This window comes from Diceros bicornis, chromosome 16 (assembly GCF_020826845.1).
Source record: "Diceros bicornis minor isolate mBicDic1 chromosome 16, mDicBic1.mat.cur, whole genome shotgun sequence".
Lineage (NCBI taxonomy): Eukaryota > Metazoa > Chordata > Mammalia > Perissodactyla > Rhinocerotidae > Diceros > Diceros bicornis.
Window position 1 is genome coordinate 30,095,077 of NC_080755.1, and position 23,031 is coordinate 30,118,107.

Genomic DNA, 23,031 nt, shown 5'->3' on the forward strand with positions numbered 1-23,031 from the left:
TATTGCAAATCCTCCTCATTTTTTTTTTTCTCCCCTTTCTCTCCCCAAAGCCCCAGTAGATAGCTGTATGTCATAGCTGCACATCCTTCTAGTTGCTGTATGTGGGACGCTGCCTCAGCATGTCCAGACAAGCGGTGCGCCGGTGCGCGCCCGGGATTGAACCCGGGCGGCCAGTAGCGGAGCGCGCACACTTAACCGCTAAGCCACAGGGCCACCACGCTCTTTGAATGAAGCTTTTACTCATGCATAATTTTGTAACATCATGCATTGGTCTTTTGAAAATACTGGTTTGCTGAGTTACACATACACTCTGTTCTAACTAAGATTTCATTAGGCAGTACCAAAAATCACATTTGTAAATATCACTATTGATTTCACTGGAAAAGTGTTTAAAGTACTGGGAAGTTGTCAGGCTCATGGTGGCACATGCAAGTTTTGCAAAATTCTAATTTTTGCTTGAAAACTCAAATTTTGTAACAGGCAACAAACTGTCAGTTGTCTTCCCTGACAAAACAGGCTCACTACATTCATTTTTGAGAAGACACCTGCCAAACACCCATATGTTCAAATAACCAGTTTCTCCGTCAGTCGTTTTTTCAAAGAAAAATGATGCTCAAATAAAAATAGTTGAGCTCACAATTCACTCACTCACACAGGCATATTTCCTCCAGAATGATCAGTACATAGTACTTCATATATACTTACCATTTTGTCACACAGATTAATAAAAAGATGTGTACTCACATCTAACATCATATTCAATAGTGAAAGACTAAAAGCGTTTCCCCTAAGATCAAGAAAAAGAAAAGAATGCCCACTTTCACCACTTATATTCAACATAGGACTGGAAGTTCTAGCCACAACTAGGGAAGAAAAAGAAATAAAAGGCATCCAAATTAGAAAGGAAGAGGTAAAATTATCTCTGTTCACATACGACATAATCCTACTCAGAAAACTCTCAAGATTTCACAAAAAAAACTGTTAGAGCTAATAAATGAATTCAGCAAAGTCACAGGATACAAAACCAACTCAAAAATCAGTTACATTTCTATAAACTAACAATGAACAATCCAAAAAGGAAACTAAGAAAATTCCATTTACAATTATATCAAAAAGAATAAAATAGGAATAAAGTTAACCAAGGAAGTGTTAAGACTCGTAAGCTGAAAACTACAAAACTGTTGAAAGAAATGAAAAAAAACACAAATAAACTGAAACACACCCCATATTCATGGATTGGAAGACTTAATATTGTTGAGATAACATACTCAAAGTGACCTACAGATTAAATGCAATCCCTATCAAACTCCCAATGGCATTTTTGCAGAAATAGAAAAACCCATCCTAAAATTCAAATAGCTTCTCAAGTGATCTCAAATAGCCAAAACAATCCTAAAAAAGAAAATTAAAGTTGGAAGACTTATACTTCCTGATCTCAAAACTTACTAGAAAGCTACAGTAATCAGAATAGTATGGTACAGGCATAAGGACAGATATATAGACCAACGGAATAGAACAGAGACCCCAGAAATATACCCTTGCATATACAGTCATCACTAGTCATTATGGAAATGGAAATCACAACCACAAGCAGATCCCACGCCACACCATTAGGATGGTTTTCAAAACAAAAACAAATAAAAATAAAAAACAGAAAATAACAAGCATTGGAGGATGTGCAGAAATTGCAACCCTGGTGCACTGCACGTGGGAATGTAAAACGGTGCAACAACTGTGGAAAACAGTATAGTGGTTCCTCAAAATATTAAACATAGAATTACCAGATGGGGGCCGGCCCGGCAGCACAAGTGGTTAAGTGTGCGCGCTCTGCTGCGGCGGCCTGGGGTTCGCTGGTTCGGATCCCGGGCGCACACCGACGCACCACTTGTCAGGCCATGCTGTGGCAGGCGTCCCATATAAAGTGGAGGAAGATGGCCATGGATGTTAGCCCAGGGCCAGCCTTCCTCGGCAAAAAGAGGAGGATTGGCAGATGTTAGCTCAGGGCTGATCTTCCTCACAAAGAAAAAAAAAAAAGAATTACCATACGATTCAGCAATTCCACTTTTGGGTACGTACTCAAAAGAACTGAAGAAGGGACTCAAACAGATATTTGTACACCCATGTTCCCAGCAGCATTATTCATAATAGCCAAAAGGTGGAAGCAACTCTAGTGTCATTAATGAACGAATAAATAAAATGTGGTACAGGCAAATAAAATGTGGTACAGGCATACTTCATTTTATTGCAATTCACTTTATTGTGCATCACAGATACTGTGTTTTTTACAAATTGAAGGTTTGCAGCAACCCTGCACTGAGCAAGTCTACCGGCGCATTTTTCTAACAGCATTTGCCCACTTCATGTCTCTATGTCACATTTTGGTAAGTCTTCAAATATTTGAAACTCTTTCATTACAAGTATGCGCCACATAATGACGTTTCAGACAATGACTGACTGCATGTACGATGGTGGTCACATAAGATTAGTACCATATAGCCTAGGTGTGTAGTAGGCTATATCTTCTAGGTTTTTGTAAGTACACTCTACGACGTCTGCACAATGACGAAATCGCCTAACAACACATTTCTCAGAATGTATCCCCTTCATCAAGTGACATATGACTGTATTATTATATTGTTAAGGTGATGTGTAATTAGTGATCTTTGATATTACTATTGTAATTGTTCTGGGGCATCACGAACTGCACCCATATACGACGGTGAACTTAATCGATAAACGGTGTATGTGTTCTGACTGCTGCACTGATGGGCCATTCCCCTTTGTGTATCTCTCCCTCCTCAGGCCTCCCCATTCCCTGAGACACAGCAATATTGAAATTAGACCAATTAACAACCCTACAATGTCCTCTAAGTGTTCAAGCGAAAGGAATCGTCACTTGTCTCTCATTTTAAATCAAAAGTAAGAAATGATCAAGCTTAGTGAGGAAGGCATGTCAAAAGCCAAGACAGGCCACAAGCTAGGCCTCTTGGGCCAAACAATTAGCCAAGTCGTGAATGCAAAGGAAAAGTTCTTGAAGAAAATTAGAAGTGCTACTCCAGTGAATACATAAATGATAAGAAAGTGAAATATCTTTACTGCTGATATGGAGAAAGTTTTAGTGGTCTGGACAGATCAAACCAGCCACATCATTCCCTTCAGTCAAAGCCTAATCCAGAGCAAGGCCCTAAGTCTCTTCAATTCCATGAAGGCTGACAGAGGTAAGGAAACTGCAGAAGAAAAGTTTTAAGGTAGCAGAGGTTAGTTCATGAGGTTTAAGAAGAGAAGCCATCTCCATAACATAAAAGTACAAGGAGAAGTAGCAAGTGCTGATGTAGAAGCCGCAGTAAGTTATCCGGAAGATCTAGCTAAGATAATTAGTGAAGGTGGCTACACTAAACAACAGATTTTCAATGTAGATAAAACATATATTGGAAGAAGATGCCATCTAGGACTTTCATAGCTAGAAAGAAGAAGTCAATGCCTGGCTTCAAAGCTTCAAAGGACAGGCTGACTCTCCTGTTAGGGGCTTAATGCAGCTGGTGACTTTTGACTTTAAGTTGAAGCCAGTGCACATTTACCATTCTGAAAATCCTGGGGCCCTTAAGAATTATGCTAACTCTCCTTGGCCTGCGTTCTATAAATGAAACAAGAAAGCCTGGACGGCAGCACATCTGTTTACAACATGGTTGACTGAATACTTTGAACCCACTGTTGAGACCTACTGCTCATAAAAAGAGATTCCCTTCCAAATATTACTGCTCACTGACAATGCACCTGGTCACCCAAGAACTCGGATAGAGATGTATAACAAGATGTTGTTTTCATGTTTGCTAACACAAAATCCATTCTGCAGCCCATCGACCGAAGAGTGATTTCAACTTTCAAGTCTTATTACTAAAGAAATACATTTCATAAGGCTATGGCTGCCATAGATAGTGATTCCTCCGATGGGTCTGGGCAAAGCAGACTGAATATCTGGAACAGATTCACCATTCTAGATGCCATTAAGCACATTCGTGGACCGGCCCAGTGGCATAGCGGTTAAGTGCGCACGCTCCGATACTGGCAGCCCGGGTTCGCATCCCGGGCACACACTGACGCACCACTTCTCTGGCCATGCTGAGGCCCACGTCCCACATACAGCAACTAGAAGGATGTGCAACTATGACATACAACTATCTACTGGGGCTTTGGGGGGGGGGGAAGGAGGAGGATTGGCAATAGATGTTAGCTCAGAGCCGGTCTTCCTCAGCAAAATGAGGAAGATTAGCAGGGATGTTAGCTCAGGGCTGATCTTCCTCACAAAAAAAAAAAAGAACATTCGTGATTCGTGGGAAGATGTCAAAATATCAACAACAGGAGTCTGGAAGAAATTGATGCCAACCTTCATGGATGACTTTGAGGGATTCAAGACTTCACTGGGGAAAGTAACTGCAGATGTGGTAGAAATAGCAAGAGAACTAGAATTAGAAGCGGAGCCTGAAGATGTAACTGAATCACTGCAATCTCATGATAAAACTTTAATGGATGAGGAGCTGTTTCTTATGCATGAGCAAAGAAAGTGGTTTCTTGAGATGGAATCTACTCCTGGGGAAGACGCTGTGAAGATTGTTGAAAGGACAACAAAGAATTTAGAATATTACATAAACTTAGTTGATAAAGCAGCGGCAGAGTTTGAGAGGACTGACTGCAATTTTGAAAGAAGTTCTACTGTTGGTAAAATGCTATCAAACAGCATCACATTCTAGAGAGAAATCGTTCGTGAAAGGGAGAGTCAACAGATGCGGCAAACTTCACTGTTGTCTTATTTTAAGAAATTGCCACAGCCACCCTAAACTTCAACAACCACCTCCCTGATCAGTCAGCAGCCATCAACATTAAGGCAAAAAAGATTACAATTCACTGAAGGCTCATATGATGGTTTGCATTTTTTAGCAATGAAGTATTTTTTAATTAAGGTGTGTACATTGTTTTTTTAGACATAATGCTACTGAACATTTAATAGTCTACAGTATAGTGTAAACATAACTTTTACATGCACTGGGAAACCAAAAGACTCGTGTGACTCGCTTTATTGTGATATTCACTTTACCACCGTGGTCTGGAATGTAACCCGCAATATCTCTGAAGTAATGCCTCTATATACATACAATGGAATGTTATTCAGCCTTAAAAAGGAAAGAAATTCTGACACATGCTACAACATGGGTGAACTTTGAAGACTTTATGCTAAGTTAAATAAGCCAGTCACAAAAGAACAAATTGTATGATTTCACTTATATGAGGTACCTAGAGTAGTCAAATTCATACACGGAAAGTAGAAGGGTGGTTGCCAGGAGCTAGGAGAGGAGAGAATGGGGAGTTACTGTTTAATGGGTATGGAGTTTCAGTTTAGTAAAATGAAAAAAGTTCTGGAATTGGATGGTGATGATGGTTAAAAAACAATGTGAAATAGACTTAATGCCACCAAACTGTATACTTAAAAAATGATTAAAATGGTAAATTTATATTATGTATAGTTTACCACAATAAAAGAAAAAAAAGTTAAAATGTTAGATATTACGTATATTTTACCACAATGAAAAAATGGACACACACAAAAACAGACATGCGCTCAAGGGCAAGATTTAACAAAATTAGTAACCTGAACTGCTCTCAGGAAAGTGATATATTTCTTAGCTGTGAGTGTGTGGTGTGAAAAACACAATGACTACTGGTACAGTGTGGTGCCTCTGCCTGGATTAATGGTTAGGCACTATCAGTTTTCACTTACCTTTGTTTTTACACCATCAAAGCCCACGTCAACACAGTCAAAAGGAGGAAAAATGTCTTAGTAGTATTATGAAAATAATTTTCACGTTGTGGACCCATAAACCCCTAAAAGGGTCTTGGTGATCCACCCATGGGAATCTGCTGACCATGTAAGAATCACTTTTCTACGAATGGATAAACATGGGAGGAGCGGAATAAAATGACAGACTAAAAAAGCTGGAAAATTTTTAAGTCTTTCTCAATCAGGGAAATGTTTATAACTAGAGTTCATTATTTGCCTTAAGATAAAGTCAGAAGTTGCTAAATCAGGCACTATCCTTAAAAGAAACAGCAAAACATTCTGCAATACTCCTTCTAACTCTAAAAGTCTCAGATTCTACATGCTTTCCAACATTCATTCAATAACTCATTCAACACTTTTATTGAGTTATCTACTGAATGCTAGGTTCTGAGGGAATAAAGGAATAGGCTCAGTCCTCCAGTAGTAAGAAACTCAATACAGAACCATTAATTACAGTATGATAAATGCTATAATGATAGCAGAAAAAAGTACTTTGGAGGTGACACCACAGAACGTGACAGAGTAGGGAGAAGCAGCAAACTTGAAGAAAAAGAATGAAGAAAAGTGAACAGAGCCTAAGGGACTTGTGGAACACCACCAAGCCAACAAACATACACATTATAGGAGTCCCAGAAGGAGAAGAGTGAAAGAAGGGTGCACAAAGAGTATCTTAAGAAATAATGGCTGGGGCCAGCCCGGTGGTGTAGCAGTTAAGCTTGTGCGTTCCACTTCAGCGGCCTGGGGTTCGCCAGTTGGGATCCTGGGTGCGGACCTACTCACCGCTCATCCAGCCATGCTGAGGCGGCGTCCCATATAGAAGAGCTACAACTCCACAACTATGATACACAATTACGTACTGGGGCTTTGGGGAGAAAAAAGAAAACAAAAACAGAGGAAGGCTGGCAACAGATGTTAGCGCACGGCCAATCTTCCCCAAGAAAAAAAAAAGAAAAGAAATATTGGCTAAAAACTCCCCAAATTTTAGGAAAAACATGCCACTACAAATCCAAGAAGCTCAATGAATTCCAAGTAGGTTAAACTCAAAGTGACCCACACTGAGACAAAAGTCACAGAGAGGAGTTTACACCAGAGCTTGGAGGCTAGGGGTCAGAGTAGAAATAGGAAAAGGGAACAGTATGTAAAAGCACACAGATTTTGGGGCCAGCCCCGTGGCACAGTGGTTAAGTCTGGTGCGCTCCACTTCAGCAGCCCGGGTTCATGGATTTGGATCCTGGGTGTGGATGTACACCACTCATCAAGCCATGCTGTGGCAGTGACCCACATACAAAATAGAGGAAGACTGGCACAGATGTTAGCTCAGGGCTAATTTTCCTCAGCAAAAAGAGGAAGATTGGCAAAAGACACTAGCTCAGAGCAAATCTTCCTCTCACACACACAAAAAACGCACAGAGGGGCCAGGCTGGTGGCGCAAGCAGTTAAGTGTGTGCGCTCCACTGTAGCGGCCCAGGGTTCGCCGGTTTGGATCCCGGGAGTGCACCGACGCACGACTTGTCAAGCCATGCTGTGGCGGTGTCCCATATAAAGTGGAGGAAGATGGGCATAGATGTTAGCCCAGGGCCAGTCTTCCTCAGCAAAAAAAGAGGAGGATTGGCAGATGTTAGCTCGGGGTCGATCTTCCTCACAAAAAAAAAAACAACACACACACACAGACACATAAAAGTGCAAGGTGTTTACAGCATTTTTTTTACTGAGAGGAAATTCACAGAACATAAAATTAACCATGTTCAACTATATAATTCAGGGGTATTTAGTACATCATAAAGTTATGCAACCATCATTTGTATCTAGTTCCAAAACATTTCTGTCACCCCCAAAGAGGACCTCATACCGATTAAGCAGTCATTCATTCCACATTCCTCCCCGCCCCCATCCCTGACAACCACTTTCTGACTCTATGGATTTATCTATTCTAGGTATTTCATATGAACAGAATCATACAATATGTGACATTTGCATCTGGGTTCTTTCACTTTGCATGTTTTTGAGATTCATCTACCTTGTAGCATACATCAGTACTTCATTCCTTTTTATGGCTGAATAATATTCCATTGCATTGATATACCGTATAAACCCATTCACCCATTGATGACATTCAGGTTGTTTCCACCTTTTGGATATTTTGCATAGCATTGCTATGAGCATTCTTGTAAAGTATCTGTTTGCATACCTGCCTTCAATTCTTTTGAATATATACTTAAGAGTGGAATTACTGGGTCATATGGTAATTCTACGTCAACATTAGTACGGAGGACAACTGGTTGTTGAATGAGACTAGATACAAGGAGATCAACAGGGAGGCTACTGCAAGAGCACTAGTGAAAGATCAGGACCTGAGCAGTGGGATGGGAAAGGAGATATTGCTAACACAGCAATAAAAAAGCTGAAGCTGAGGCATGTACAGACGGCTCAAGACAATCTTGAAGTTCTGAGCTTAGGCAACTGGTAGACAGTAATGCCTTTCACTTAAATAGGAAAGACAGGAAGAGCTACAGGGAAGTGGGACGGGAGTGGGCAAAGATGACACAAAGGGTTGCTTTGTGCCAGCTGTGTTTCAGGTGCTCAAGAAATACCATTCAGTGACATTAAGACCAAGGCTAAAAAAAAAAGGATTATTGAGTCATCAGAATATGGTAGAAAGTAGAAATAACATCTAAAGCATCAAATTATAAATACATAAAATGAAATTATTTTTAATCATTAAGGGTTTACTACATGCTAATATCAACTGCATTTTAAAAATTCTAAAATAATAACTTGGATTAAATTCACAATAACTATTAGTTGATTTACTAATTAAACTGTAGTAAATCTAGATGAAGTGCTGTATTACTCAGGGTTCTCCAGAGAAACAGAGCCAATAAGGTAGGTGTGTGTGTGTAGACATATATAGAGATTATAGTAGTATAAGAAACTGGCTCACATGATTATGGAGGCTGATAATCCCAAGATCTGCAGTCAGCAAGCTGGAGACTGAAGAGAGCTGATGGTGTAGTTCCAGTCAGAAAGCCAGAAGGGTCAAGACCCAGGAAGAGCGCATGTTTCAGTTTGAGTCCAAAGGCAGGAAAGAAGGCAGTCAGGGAGGAAGACCATTCCCTCTTACTCACAGGAGGGTCAGCCTTTTTGTTCTCCTCAGCCCTTCAACTGACTAGATCAGCTCCACCCACATTAAGGAGTGCAATCGGCTATACTCAGTCCACAGATTCAAATGATAAATCTCAGCCAGAAACACCTTCACAGACATACCCAGAATACTGTTTGACCAAACACCTAGCCACCTCGTGGCCCAGTCAAGTTGACACATAAAATTACTACCACAAGTGCTATTCAAGATAATAACTCATGATACTCTACTAACAAAACTGAATTTTTTGATAGTTCAACAAAAACATGGACCACCTAAACAAACTTCACTTGTTTTAAAGAATAATCTATAAAATAGAATACAGTACACACTATGATTTGTGCAAATACTAAAGAGACAAAGACAATTTGTTGAATTAAATAAGGTTTCTAAAGCAGAATTCTGTTTCTTGAAGCAGAATGATGTTCCTTGAAATAGACCAAAGTGTGCCATCACAAAAATCAACCAACGCAAACCATTTTCCCAATTTACAAAAAAATTTAACTGACATAAATTTTTTAAGTCTTTCTGCATAATGTAACTTAATCCTCTGACACTTCCTTCTATTAGTCTGTACTAGAATTAAATAAGATACATTAAAATTAGTGGTTTTAAACTTAAATGTGCGTTTCATGATGGTCTTTTTGGAGCGTTACAAAGCATCATGAACTAACACCCGAACAAGTTTGAGAACCACTTATTTAAACAATTATAATAAATACATTTAGAATAAAATTGTACAGTTCTCAGTTCTCACCATTATAAAGATGGGAATTCTCTTTCAGCTAATGTACAAATTGAAGTAATAACTCCAAAAGTACCAAAATTTTTTTTTCCTGTAAATGACAAGCTGATATTAGAGTTTATACGGAAAAAAACAAGAATATACAAGAAAACTCCGAAAAAAAGAAGAGCAATTTACAGGGGGCAGGGTAGGAATTGTGGGGAGATGTCCTACCAAATAAGAAAACATAATAAAGAGAATGATAGTGGTACATGAGTAGACAGACCAATGGAACAGAATGACAGTCTAGAAATATACCAAATACATATGAAAACTTAATGTATGACAAAGAAGCCATGTCAAATGAGTAGGAATAAAAATGAACTTAAAAAAAATGGTGTGTTATATTAGACATTAGATACACTAATGTCTACTACTTCTATCAGGGTCTCTTAAATCACCAGCTGAAACCATTTAGAAAATACCTAAAATATTTAGTAACACAAATTAATATTTATACATTGTAACAGAAAAAACTGACACAGCCTAAATGTTCATCAATACAGTAATGGTTATATAAATTTTAGTGCATCCATAAAATGGAATACAATGCAGTCGTTTTTTTTTTTTTTTTTTTGGTGAGGAAGATTAGCCCTGAGCTAACACCTGTTGCCAATCCTCTTCTTTTTCCTGAGGAAGCCTGGCCCTGGGCTAACATCTGTCCCCATCTTCCTCTACTTTATATGGGACGCTGCCACAGCATGGCTGGACAAGCGGTGCGACGGTGCACGCCGGGGATCCAAACCCCTGGCCTCCGCAGCAGAGTACGCACACTTAACCACCACGCCACCGGGCAGGCCCCACGCAGTCATTTTTTTAAATGAGGCTACAAACATCTTATATACAAATACATAACAATCTGAAAGGTAATAAAATGAAAAAAAGCAAAGCACAGAGAAGTCTATACAATACTCTACCATTTGTCTAAACAAGAAAGAGACTATAACATGTCTATGACTATATATGCATAGAAAATTCTAGAATACACTGTTAATAGATTGATCCTGGGTAGGGAAAAATGGATGGATAGGGAATTGAAGGGGAAGGAACTTTATTCCTCTCTTTATAATCTTTTTTACCTTTTGAATTTTGTATTATGTACATTTTATTACCTACCGAAATATATGCGTGTGTATTTATTAAATACACCTGGAAAATCCAACATTGAACGTGTGGTAAACTTTTTTCTTAATTTCTCTGTTATTATAGATAGAAGGGACTAAGGAAAAGCTATAACAAGAATAATAGGTCCCTGACAGCAGCCAAGAGTTATGATAGAGAACCACAACACCTAGATGATAGCAAGGTGACTAAATAAACAATTCATCATTATAATCCTCTTAACGCATTTTTACAAACAAAAAGATTAAAAATATCTTAAATCACTTCAAGTTCTTTGTAGATATAAAACATTAAAAGTTTATCTAAAATGTTTATTATCTTGCTTAGTTCCAAAAAGGAGTTATGAACTGAAATGTTGTATTTAAAATGCCAAATAACATTTGTTCTACATAAGACCACATTCAAATCGATTAAAGCAATAGTCTATATACTTCGTATAGCTCCTAGTAAATTCTACTCATATTTCAAATCTCAAATCAAAGAAGCCTTCTCTGCTTGCCTATACTGGGCTAGTTTCCCAGTTATATGTCTCCTTTGGATCACCATGCAGTTACTAGTTTAGTCAAGTCGGTTTCCCTGACTGCTATGTAAGCTCCATGAAGACAGCCATGTGTCTCTTATCTGCTGAATCATCCTTGGTCTAGCAAGAGTAGGAGGTCAATAGGTATTTGCCCAATAAAGGAAACCAATAGGAGATACTTTTACTGATACATTTTGAATGAAAAATTCATTTTATCCAAAAACACACCTATAAAATTATGGATTATTATGTTTGTTTAATGTAGGAGCACACTTTTATTTTTATTAGAAATTTAAGGGTAACTTGCTTAAATTAAATTTTGCAGCAGCAAAAACAGTACCAAACCATCAGTTTTTTAAAAAAGACTTTTATGTCATAGGAAAGAGAACCTAAAGAAAATTACATTATAGGCCAAAGGGAAATTTCATAAATTCAGTTTAAGTTCACACCGAGTAGGAATTAATATTTTGGAGAGAAGATGTCTGCTTAAGGCAAAGCAATGTGTCCTAGCCTCCTGATCTAATTACCAATTTATAGGAAATGGTCTAGTTCTCAGCATAGGCTCTGTGGACCCCTGGGGGGTCCACAAGAGCCTTTCACATGGTCCATGAAGTCAGAACTACTTTCACAATAATACTAAGACATTTGCTTTTTTCATTCTCGTTCTCTCAGACGTCTACAGTGCTGTATTCCAGAGGTCATGTGATATATAATACAGCTAGACTGAACGCAGAAGCAGACACGAGAATCCAGCTGTCTTCAATTAAGACAGATAAACATTTGCAAAAATGTATAACAATCACTCTTTTTTCTAACATTTTTAGAAGTTATTTTTCATTAAAAATGTTATTTTATGTTAACATGAAATCAATTTAGTATTGTCGTTTTAAAATAAATACTTATTAAATGTTTTTAAATGTTTTAATTTCTAATAGATCTAACCCACATAAATGAGAGATCTGAGGTCCTAAATAATTTTTAAGAGAGTAAAGGAATCCTAATCTCACTAGAGCCAGAATCCCTGGTCTAAACTGTGCGAATTTCTATGGAACAACCAATTTGGCTTTTCTAAAGAATAAATTTAAAATAAAAGACAGAGAGAATCTATAGATGTAATGGACTTAAGGAATACAATAATCAAATGCAATGAATGAACTCTACTTGGATCCTGATTCAAACAAATGGCTAAAAAAAAAGTGAGACAATCAAAGAAAAATACTGGCTGGATATTTGATGATATTTTAAGAAATTAAGTTTAGTTGTTAACAAAGAATATAACTGTTGAAGCTGGGTGATGACTACATATGGTTCATAAAACTCATGCAGTTTGAGAACATCAAATCCTTTTAAGTGTAAGAACTTACAAAATATAAACACTAACTTACTTAGCCAATTCTAACTCTAAAAGAGAAGCAAATAACAGTATCAGACAAGATACAAGCCAGTGAATTGTCAATTCAAATTAGAATCTCTTCATTTTAAGGATTTATATTGCTAAATGTTTTAAAGCAAATGAAAAATGTTCTTTGCCTTTCTATTTTCTAAAGCTAAATAAATTAGAGCCTCTAAGAATACACAGTACTTATTTTAGCACCTCTTAAAAACCTAAAGCCATATTCATGAATATAAATGTTAATTCAACATATTTAAGAACCTTCATCAAAGGTAATTTGCTGGCGTTATGGAGGCTAAAAATTGAAAAAGGAAAACCATCACCTAAAGGAACCCATTATCTACTTGATAACCAACACACAACATGCCAATTCATAATACAATATATATAAAGTGATAAATTGTTCCTGAAAGATGTCTAACATAGTTTATTGATAATAAAGTACTGATTTTAACAAATGATTACATATAAAAGCAAAATCTGAACTTTAAATGATCTAATATTTTAACTGTTGCCAATTCTGGAAAAACAGTAACAAGCATTCAAGGGTTGAAGGCTACCAGGTTTGACTCTTTGCATCCCAAGCTATTTCTCGCCTCAGCACCTTCAGATATTCCCAGTAGCTGAATGCCCCCTCTCCACTTATGAAACAGCTGGTTCTCAGAGGTCTTTTATTAAAGGTGACCTTACAGAGACGATTTCCCTCAAAATCTTAACTACTTAATGGACTTAATACAAAATTTATATTTACAATTTTCTTGCTTATTGTTCGCTCTCCCCATGAGACTATAAATTCTATGAGGACAGGGGCAAATTTTCTTTTTATTTTTTTATTAAAATATATTTGATGGGCCGGCCCCGCGGCTTAGCGGTTAAGTGCACGCACTCCAATACTGGCAGCCCGGGTTTGGATCCCGGGCGCACACTGACGCACCACTTCTCCAGCCATGCTGAGGCCGCGTCCCACATACCTCAACTAGAAGGATGTGCAACTATGACATACAACTATCTACTGGGGCTTTGGGGAGGAAAAAAAAAAAAGGAGGAGGATTGGCAATAGACGTTAGCTCAGAGCCGGTCTTCCTCAGCAAAAAGAGGAGGATTAGCATGGATGTTAGCTCAGGGCTGATCTTCCTCACAAAATTTAAAAAAAAAAAATTTATATATATATATATATATGACATATAAAAGCTTTGTTTTCTTTATCACTGGAATATTCAATGCCTGACACATGGAAGATAATAAATACAGGGTGAATTAATATACTCTGAAGGGCTGAGGCAGTTATGATTTTATTAACACTCAAGTATGAATAACATACAAAAAGCTGGTGCAAAGGAGTCAATCAACTAGACTAGTGAAGGCAGTGACTCTAAGCAACTGCAAAGAACTTCCTCCTATCTTGTTTTCTACCAGTCTTGCAGAGATTTTTTGTTGTTGTGTTTGTATGTAGAAAAGAGCCCAAATAGTGGTTTTTTTGTAAATTCTAGTACATTCATGGTCAGTATTTCTACAGCAGTGAATGTAAAATATAGTTTAATTAATAGTGTATATTAATAGTTTTATAATTTAGCCCAGTACTGAGTCATTTACGGTTTAAAACAATCACCTTCAAAAGACACTATTAAGAAAGTGAAAAGACAACCTACTGAATGGGAGAAAATATTTGCAAATTATGGATCTGATAAGGGACTTGTATCTACAATACATAAAGAACACTTACAATTCAATAATTAAAAACCCAATTTAAAAATGGGCAAGGATTTGAATAGACATTTCTCCAAAGATGATGTACAAATAGTCAAGCTCTACATCATTAGTCATCAAGGAAATGCAAATCAAAACCACCCTGATACCACTTTACACCCAATTAGGTGGCTATAATCAAAAAGACAGATAATAACAAGTGTTGGCGGAGATGTAGATAAACTGGACTACATCTCCACCAACACTGATGGTGGGAATGTATAATGATGGAACTGTAGAAAACAGTCTGGCATTAAATGTAGAGTTCCTATTCGACCTAGCAATTCTACTCCTAGGTATATATCCAAGAAAAATGAAAACACATCCACACAAAAACTTCTACACAAATGCTCACACCAGTATTATTCATAATAGCCAAAAAATGGAAACAACTCAAATGTCTATCAACTGATGAATGGATAAATTCATACAATGGATTATTTGGCCATAAAAAGGAATGAAGCACTGATACATGGTACAACATGGATAAGCACAGAAAACATTACACTAACCAAAGGAAGCCAGCACAAAAGACCACATATCATATGATTCCATTTAATGAAAGTATAAGAATAGGCAAATCTATAGAGATAAAGTAAATCACTGGTTGCCTGGGGGAAGGAGAGGATAGGGGAATGACGGCCAAAAAGCGTGGAGTTATTTTTTGGGTGATGACAATGTTCTAAAATTGATTACAGTGATGGTTTTACAACTATGTGATATACTAAAAACCAATGAACTGAATATTTTAAATGGGTGAATTGTATATTAATTATATTTCAATAAAGCTACTACAAAACAACAAAATGGTCACTTACGTTTTTGGTTACGCTCTATTGTATTCATTAAGGAAATTATAGCTACTTTGGTCTTCACAAATGCCTTGGGGTATATCCCTCCAAATAGAAATTCTCTTTCTTTAAAGGAGACAAAGATAAGGAAGATAAAAAAAGAGGGGAAATCTTCATAACTGAATGATTAACATGTCTGACACATCATTTTGCCTGCTCATTTTTATATTTCGAACAGTAATTTTTCCTACTAATGTCACATTTTTGTTGTCTTTAAACACTTCAAAAAACTAAAGAATGACTAGCTTAATATAGAATGTTCAACCAATTTTCCTTAGTTTATTTCTTGATTTCAAATTTGATCAATTCTTTTCATAAATACTTATTTTGCAAATATAATGTGAGGATTCAAGATATCATAGTAAGATGGCTAACACAATGCCCGGTATGCAGTAAATTATTGTCATTATCATTATGATACAGGAGACAGGATCCTAAAGTTGATGAGCAAAACTGCAGAGACGGGAGACACAAAGGCTATACCCTAGGGCAGTAAATTATTGTCATTATCATTATGATACAGGAGACAGGATCCTAAAGTTGATGAGCAAAACTGCAGAGACGGGAGACACAAAGGCTATACCCTAGAAAGGCACAGTCATGTGTCAAGGAAAGGAACTCCTTGGCAGATAATCCCAGACCAAACTGAGAATTGGAGCAGCAGCATGATCATCACCATCACTATTACTACCATTACTATCATCACCCAACATCATTCTCCTCCTAATTTATGTATACGCTTTTAATTTTTTCTAATTATGAAGCATTTAAACACATGGAAACATCCCCCAAACCCAACTAATGGCACATCTTATCATTTTCTCACATTTTTATCAATTTTTTAAAAAAATATATGAAATATCTAACACAGATCCACTTTCATTTCCTCTCTCCCTTGGAATATGGTGTTAAGTATCACTATGCATGTTTCAACTGTAACTATAGGTATCTATAAACAATATATTATTTTGCATGTTTCCAAACTTTACCAAACGGCATACTGGTCTGCACCTTGCTTTCTTAACTCAACATTTTGCTTGTTTTTTAATTCAGTCATGTTGTTTCATGTAGCTCTAGTTCATTCATGAAAACTGCTGGACAAATTATATCGTATGAATAAGTCATGCGTCGCTTAACCACAGGGACATGTTCTGAGAAATGTGTCATGAGGCGATTTCATCGTTGTGTGAACATCATAAAATGTACTTACACAAACCTAGGTGGTATAGCCTACTACACACCTAGGCTATATAGTACTAATCTTACGGGACCACTGTCGTATATGTGGTCCATCATTGACTGAAATATCATTGTGCGGCACGACTGTATCACTATATATTTTATGTGGCACAACTGTATCACAATATATTTGTCCATACTCTAATGAGATGTTTAAACTGTTTCTAATTTTGTTAAGTGGCTGCAACAAACATAATTCCTTGAGCACAGGTACTAGTTTCTAGCATATATTTCTAGAAGAGAACTGCTAGGTCAAAGGACATATACCTTCAACTTCATTAGAGGTTACTAAGTTGATCTCCTTTTTACACTCCAACCAGCACTGTGACAGAGTTCCTGTTTCTCCTCATCTTCACCAATTCTTAGTATTGTCATACTTTTTAATTTTGCAAACTAAAAGGTATAAAGTGGTACCTCATTGGTTTATTTTTTCCTGATTAGTGAGGTTAAGTATCGTTTATTGGCCTTTCAAGTTTCCTTTCATGTGAAATGCCTTTAACAGTACTGCCATTTTTCAATTGGTGCCATTTTTCTATGGATTTGTGGTAGCTCTTAAGACAGTCTGGGTATCAATCCTTTATTGATTATATGTGTTTCTAAATGATTTCCCAAAAAAGTATAAATCTGTTGATTTTGAAATCTAGTAAGGTATAGAAGCAAAGACAATTCCTGCCTTCTCCAAGTTCACAGCTATTTTCTGGACCCTTATATCTGTGTTTCTCAAACCTTTTTGGCCACTCATAAAAGATGAATTCCTCCTTGAGAGCCAATACACATACACTTACATATGAACTGAATAATGAAGCTCTAAATCAATTTCTTCTAAGAGATTAACAACAAAATACAAAAAAAGGACAGTTTGTCTCCATTCTATACAGCCAACGCTACATTTTGGCTCTCATGTTAATACATTATATAGCTTTCACATAGGTCAGTAAACAACCATCTATTTTGATTAATAAGTTTGGTAAAACCCCTAATTAATAAATAACCATCATATCGATACATCAGAATGTCTAAAACAACAATGAAGAGTGCCCAGTCTCTCTACCCAATAAATTATTAAGGCGCAAACCCAGACTAAGCAAATGAAATTTTTCAATTTTCAGTCGCACTAACATACAATCAGTTCTTACAGATAAAGTTGATGGGCAGAAGTGAAATGATTCTGGATATTTTAGTGACAGCAAACTACTGCTCAAAAAAGTTAACATCATTTACAGGAGCACAATCGAATGTTTTGCAAAATAAAGACGCTGCCCTAGAGGCATATAATCTTAGAGCAAGAAAGGACCTTAAATCACTTCATCTAACTCCCTCATTTTCAGGTGAGGCAACTGCAATCCGGAAATGAAGCAATTTGCCCAATCCAGGTCCTCTAAAATCTAAAATTTACAAATTCAGGGTTCTTTCCATTGCATCACGCATCTTCTTATTTTAGACTCTCCAGTTCTAAAACTCTGATTCCTCTATTAATTTTTACAAGATTGAGTTGATGTGTTATAGAAATGATGGAAGTAACTCCCAACCCCCCACCAATCTTTTCCTTTCCCCTCCCCTATCCTCCATTATAATCTACAGAAGGAAAAAAAATAACTGCCTGAATTTCTGGCTCTAATTAGGTGCAGAGTCCTGAGCCCCTGCCTACTGTTTCTGTGTTAAATCAATAGAAGTATTTTTTTAATCCTCCATTCCTTTATTCAATAATATCTACCAAGCGCCGACTTGGCCGGAAGCGCAGTGCACGCGGCTCCTCCTAGCCCCGCGGACCACCGACGCCGGGAGGCCGGGGGCGCCAGTTAGCGGGTGCCGGGCAGCAGGGAGCTGGGGTCGCTGGGGCAGCGGGGGTCCCGAGGAGCGGGGGTGCCCTGGGGCTCCCGGGAACAGGCCGGGTGGCGCGGGCGACTCACCTTTACGCAGCTCCCGCTCCCACACAGTGACGATGGGCCGCGAGTGCTTGCGGTGGTGGATGAGCCACAGGGACAAGGTCTGCACGCTCTGCTGCGAGTTGCTCAACTCCGACAGCTTCTTCTCCAGCGCCGCCTCGGAGAAGGCGGACATCCCTCCGACACCGCGTTCACGCCGTCCCACGCGGTGGGGCTAAGGGGAGGAGAGTTTCGCCGCCCTCGCCGCGGCCTCGCCCCCTCACCCCACCCCTCCCCACGCCCTCGCCACTGCTGCCGCTAGATCCAAGACTGGCCACAAACCAGCAAGATGGCGTCCGGCTTGCAGTGACGTCACGGCCGGCCAACGCCCCGCCCCCGGAAGAGGCGCGGCCGAGAGGTGGGACCTCCGAGCGGAAGGAGCGGTGCCGAAGCTAGCGCTGGGGATGCTGACGGGGGCGTGCCGCGTGGATCAGGGCCAGGCGCGGGGCGGGGTCTCCCAGGCCTAGAACACTGCTGTGGGAAAACTGTGTCTGCCGGAAGAGGAGTGATTCAAAATCTCTGAATAGGCTGAAAATTGGTACAGCCACTTTGGAAGACTATTTGGCATGATATATTACATTTTAAAATACACCTTCTCTGTGACACTGCAATTTCACTAGTTGCTATCAATGGTAGGGAAACACCAGCACGTTTGCTTAAGGAACTGTATGCTAGTTGTTCTGTCCAGGTCAGTAACATTGAGAAGTTGAGACATTCACAGCAGGTAAATGGCTAAATTAATTGTGATACATCCATATTACAGAATACATGCAGCAGTTTAAAAGATAAATCCAAGATATTGTGGATTTGAATTTTTTTAAGCTGCAGAAGTACAGTATAGCGTTTGTTTAAGTGTATATTTTATATGAATTCATAACTATGTAAATACATGGCAAAAGCTTTGGAAGAATACACACTATATTAAGAGTGGTGTCAGGAAATAACAAAAAAACAACCCTATCAAAAAATGGGCAGAGGAAATGAACAGACAGTTCTCCAAAGAACATGTACAGATGGCCAATAGGCACATGAAGAGATGTTCAACATCACTAATCATCAGGGAAATGCAAATCAAAACTACACTAAGAGATCATCTTACACCCTTTAGAATGGCTATAATTACCAAGACAAAAAAACAACAAATGTTGGAGAGGCTGTGGAGAAACGGGAACCCTAATTCACTGCTGCTGGGAATGTAAACTGGCACAGACTCTATGGAAAACAGTACGGAGATTCCTCAAAAAATTAAAAATAGAAATACCTTATGATCCAGCTATCCCACTACTGGGTATCTACCCTACGAACCTGAAATCAACAATCCAAAGAGGCTTATGCAACCCAATGTTCATTGCAGCATTATTCACTATAGCTAAGACACGGAAGCAACCCAAGTGTCTCTCAACTGATAAGTGAATAAAGAAGATGTGGCATATATAGACAATGGAATACTACTCAGCCATAAAAAAGACAAAATCATCCCATGGATGGACCTGGAAGGTATTATGTTAAGCGAAATAAGCCAGGAAAAGAAAGACAAACACTGCATGATTTCACTCATAAGTGTAAGGTAAACTAACACACAAACAGAGAGAACTGTTTGGTGGTTACCAAGGGCAAGGAGGGTGGGGGGTGGGCACAAGGGGTGAAGAGATGCATTTATATGGTGACTGACAAACAATAATGTACAACAAAAATTCCACAATAAAGAAAAAAATAAAATAACTAAAAGATGCATTTCCAATGCAATTCTACTTTACGTACATAATAAATTAGTTATCAAGATTAAAAAAAAAAAGAGTAGTGTCAGGGAGAGGATCAGAGTTGGAGCCCTTAAAGCTGTGTCTATATTGTTTTCATTTTTTACAAGAATGTATTCATGTATTATTTATATAATTAAAAATTAATTTCAGAAATCTCATAATTAATCCAGCACATTTTGACATAATACTTCTCTTAATTGTGATAGTTCACAAAGGAAACAAAAAGATGGACACTGTCACAGTCTAAATATCAATACAAGAAATTTCAAGAAAGATACATAAGAAATCACAGGAATTCCTAAGTCATCTTTTGAGAAGCACTGTTCAAAAAGTTTACACCAAGTAAGCATCAAATATGTTCATTTGTTTGATTATAGGTATAGAACTATACCTATAATCAAATATCCATACTTATACTTTCCCATTTTTAATGTTACTACAGCTTGAGGGTCAGATACCTCAGAAGTGAAGTAACTCTCCTTTCTCTTCCTCTCACTCCAATATCTATTCCTGTCTTTTCCCATTGTACATTCTTTTTATTTAATCCAATCTACTTAGTCTAGTTTTTAACCTTAACTTAGTCTGAGTTTAACCTGTCTTCCAAGACCTCAGTGTATCTTCAGCACTATTCTCTCCTAGGAACCCTGCAGCCACCAAAATTGCTACATATCATCTCCAAATTATGTCTTCACCTGTGATTCCAACTCTTCCCACTCTTTTCTTCTGTATCTCAGTTCTACCTGAACTTTAAAGACCACCTTAAATTCCACCTTCTTTTCTTTCCCAACCAATCCAATGCATGTAAGAAGTTCCTTCCTGTGTCATTTACTGACTTCAATGCCTTATTTAGCACTTACACTACTAGTCTATGCTATTTATAATTTTATATATATATTCTGTCCTCAGCTAGATTTTACTCTCAGTGACTCAGCCAAAGCATCAATTCTCCTGTTTTCCTTGGTACTGAGTCTGATTTGGCTGCTCCTGCTCTGGGCTCCCACAGTATTCTGTACATGAGTGTACCATGGTTTTCCAAATTAGGCTGTTAGATCTATATTTATTGACATTGTTACTTATTGCTGTATTTTCAAAATATTGACTGTAACTGTTTATGCTCTTAGAAAATTATGACTTATTTTCATATCTGTGTCCTCTGACTATACTTCTTGATTTTGTCTTCCCAAATACAGGCCTGAAATTCAGAATAACGCAATTTTTCCATAAACTATCTTTGGCTTTCCTAGAATGGCCAGCAAGTAACAAAAACATACGCTCCTTCAACTTAAAAAGTCAGAAGAGACTATAGACCAATATCACTTATGAATATGGATGCAAAATTCCTTAACAAAATTCTAGCAAACCGAATCCAGCATCTTATCAAGAGGATTGTACATCATGACCAAGTGGGATTTATCCCAAGAATGCAAGGGTGGTTCAAATACAAAAATAAATCATAGTACACCATATTAATAGAACGAAGGAAAAAAAAACAAGATTGTCTCAGTTGGTGCGGAAGAAAAAAAGCATTTGACAAAATCCAGCATCTTTTCATGATAAAAAAAAAAAAACACCTCATCGAAGTAATAATAGAAGGGAACTTTCTCAATTTAATAAAAGATGTGTGGAAAACCCCACAGCTAACATTACACTCAGTTGTGAAAACTGAAAGCTTTCTGCCTAAGATCAGGAACAAGACAAGGATATGTACTTTTTCCAGTTTTATTCAGTATTATCCTGAAAGTTCTAGCCATAACAATTAACAAAGAAAAAGAGATGTAAGGTATCCTAATTGGAAAAGAGGAAGTACAATTATCTCCATTTGCAGAAGACATGATCTTATATATAGAAAATCCTAAGGAATCCACAAAAAAACTGTTAGAGCTAATAAAATAATTCAACAAAATTACAGGATACCAGATGAATACGAAAATCTGTTGTATTTCTATACACTAGCAATGAACAATTTGAAAATTAAATTAGGAAAACAATCCCGTTGACAATAATATCAAAAATAATAAAATATTTACGAATAAATTTAACCAAGGAGATTTTAAAATATACACTGAAAACTACAAAATATTGTTGAAAGAAATCAAAGAAGCCCTAAATAAGTGGAAAGATATACCTTGTTCATGGACTGGAAGACCTATATCATTAACATGGCAATACTACCCAAAGAAATCTTCAGATTCAATGCAATCTATATTAAGATCTCAATGGCCTTTTGTGCAGAAATGGAAAAGCTTATCCTAAAATTCATGTGGAATTACAAGGGACACTGAATAACCAAAACAATCTTGAAAAAGAAAAGCAAAGTTGGAGAGCTCACAGTTTCTGATTTCAAAACTTACTAAAGGGCCGGCCCCGTGGCTTAGCGGTTAAGTGCGCGCCCTCCCCTGCTGGCGGCCCGGGTTCGGATCCCGGGCGTGCACCGATGCACCGCTTCTCCGGACATGCTGAGGCCGTGTCCCACGTACAGCAACTAGAAGGATGTGCAGCTATGACATACAACTATCTACTGGGGCTTTGGGGGGAAAAAATAAATAAATAAAATCTTCAAAACTTACTACAAAGCTACAGTAATCAAAAGAGTGTGGCATATTATCAGCCATAAAAAGGAATGAAATAGTAATACATGCTAGAAGATAGATGTACCTCAAAAGCATTCTGCTAAGTGAAAGAAGCTAGACACAAAAGATCACGTATTGTATGATTC

The 23,031-nt window shown here is 37.8% G+C and overlaps 1 protein-coding gene across 7 annotated transcripts in view; it reads right to left on the reverse strand.

Annotated features, from left to right (window-relative positions):
• RPRD1A (regulation of nuclear pre-mRNA domain containing 1A) overlaps window positions 1–18,813 on the reverse strand; it is an 85,113-nt gene extending 66,300 nt beyond the window's left edge. The window contains exons 1-2 of one of the 7 annotated variants that reach the window (XM_058557005.1): window positions 18,541–18,808; window positions 15,359–15,457 (exon numbers count right to left, since the gene is read on the reverse strand). In XM_058557005.1, the coding sequence (XP_058412988.1) occupies window positions 15,359–15,457; window positions 18,541–18,691 (250 nt within the window). In that variant the 5' untranslated portion in view covers window positions 18,692–18,808. Of the gene's footprint in view, window positions 1–15,358; window positions 15,458–18,540 lie in introns of all 7 variants that reach the window. The other 6 variants (XM_058557003.1, XM_058557004.1, XM_058557006.1 and 3 more) reach the window with 6 other exon arrangements.
• Between the last annotated feature and the right edge of the window lie 4,218 nt (window positions 18,814–23,031).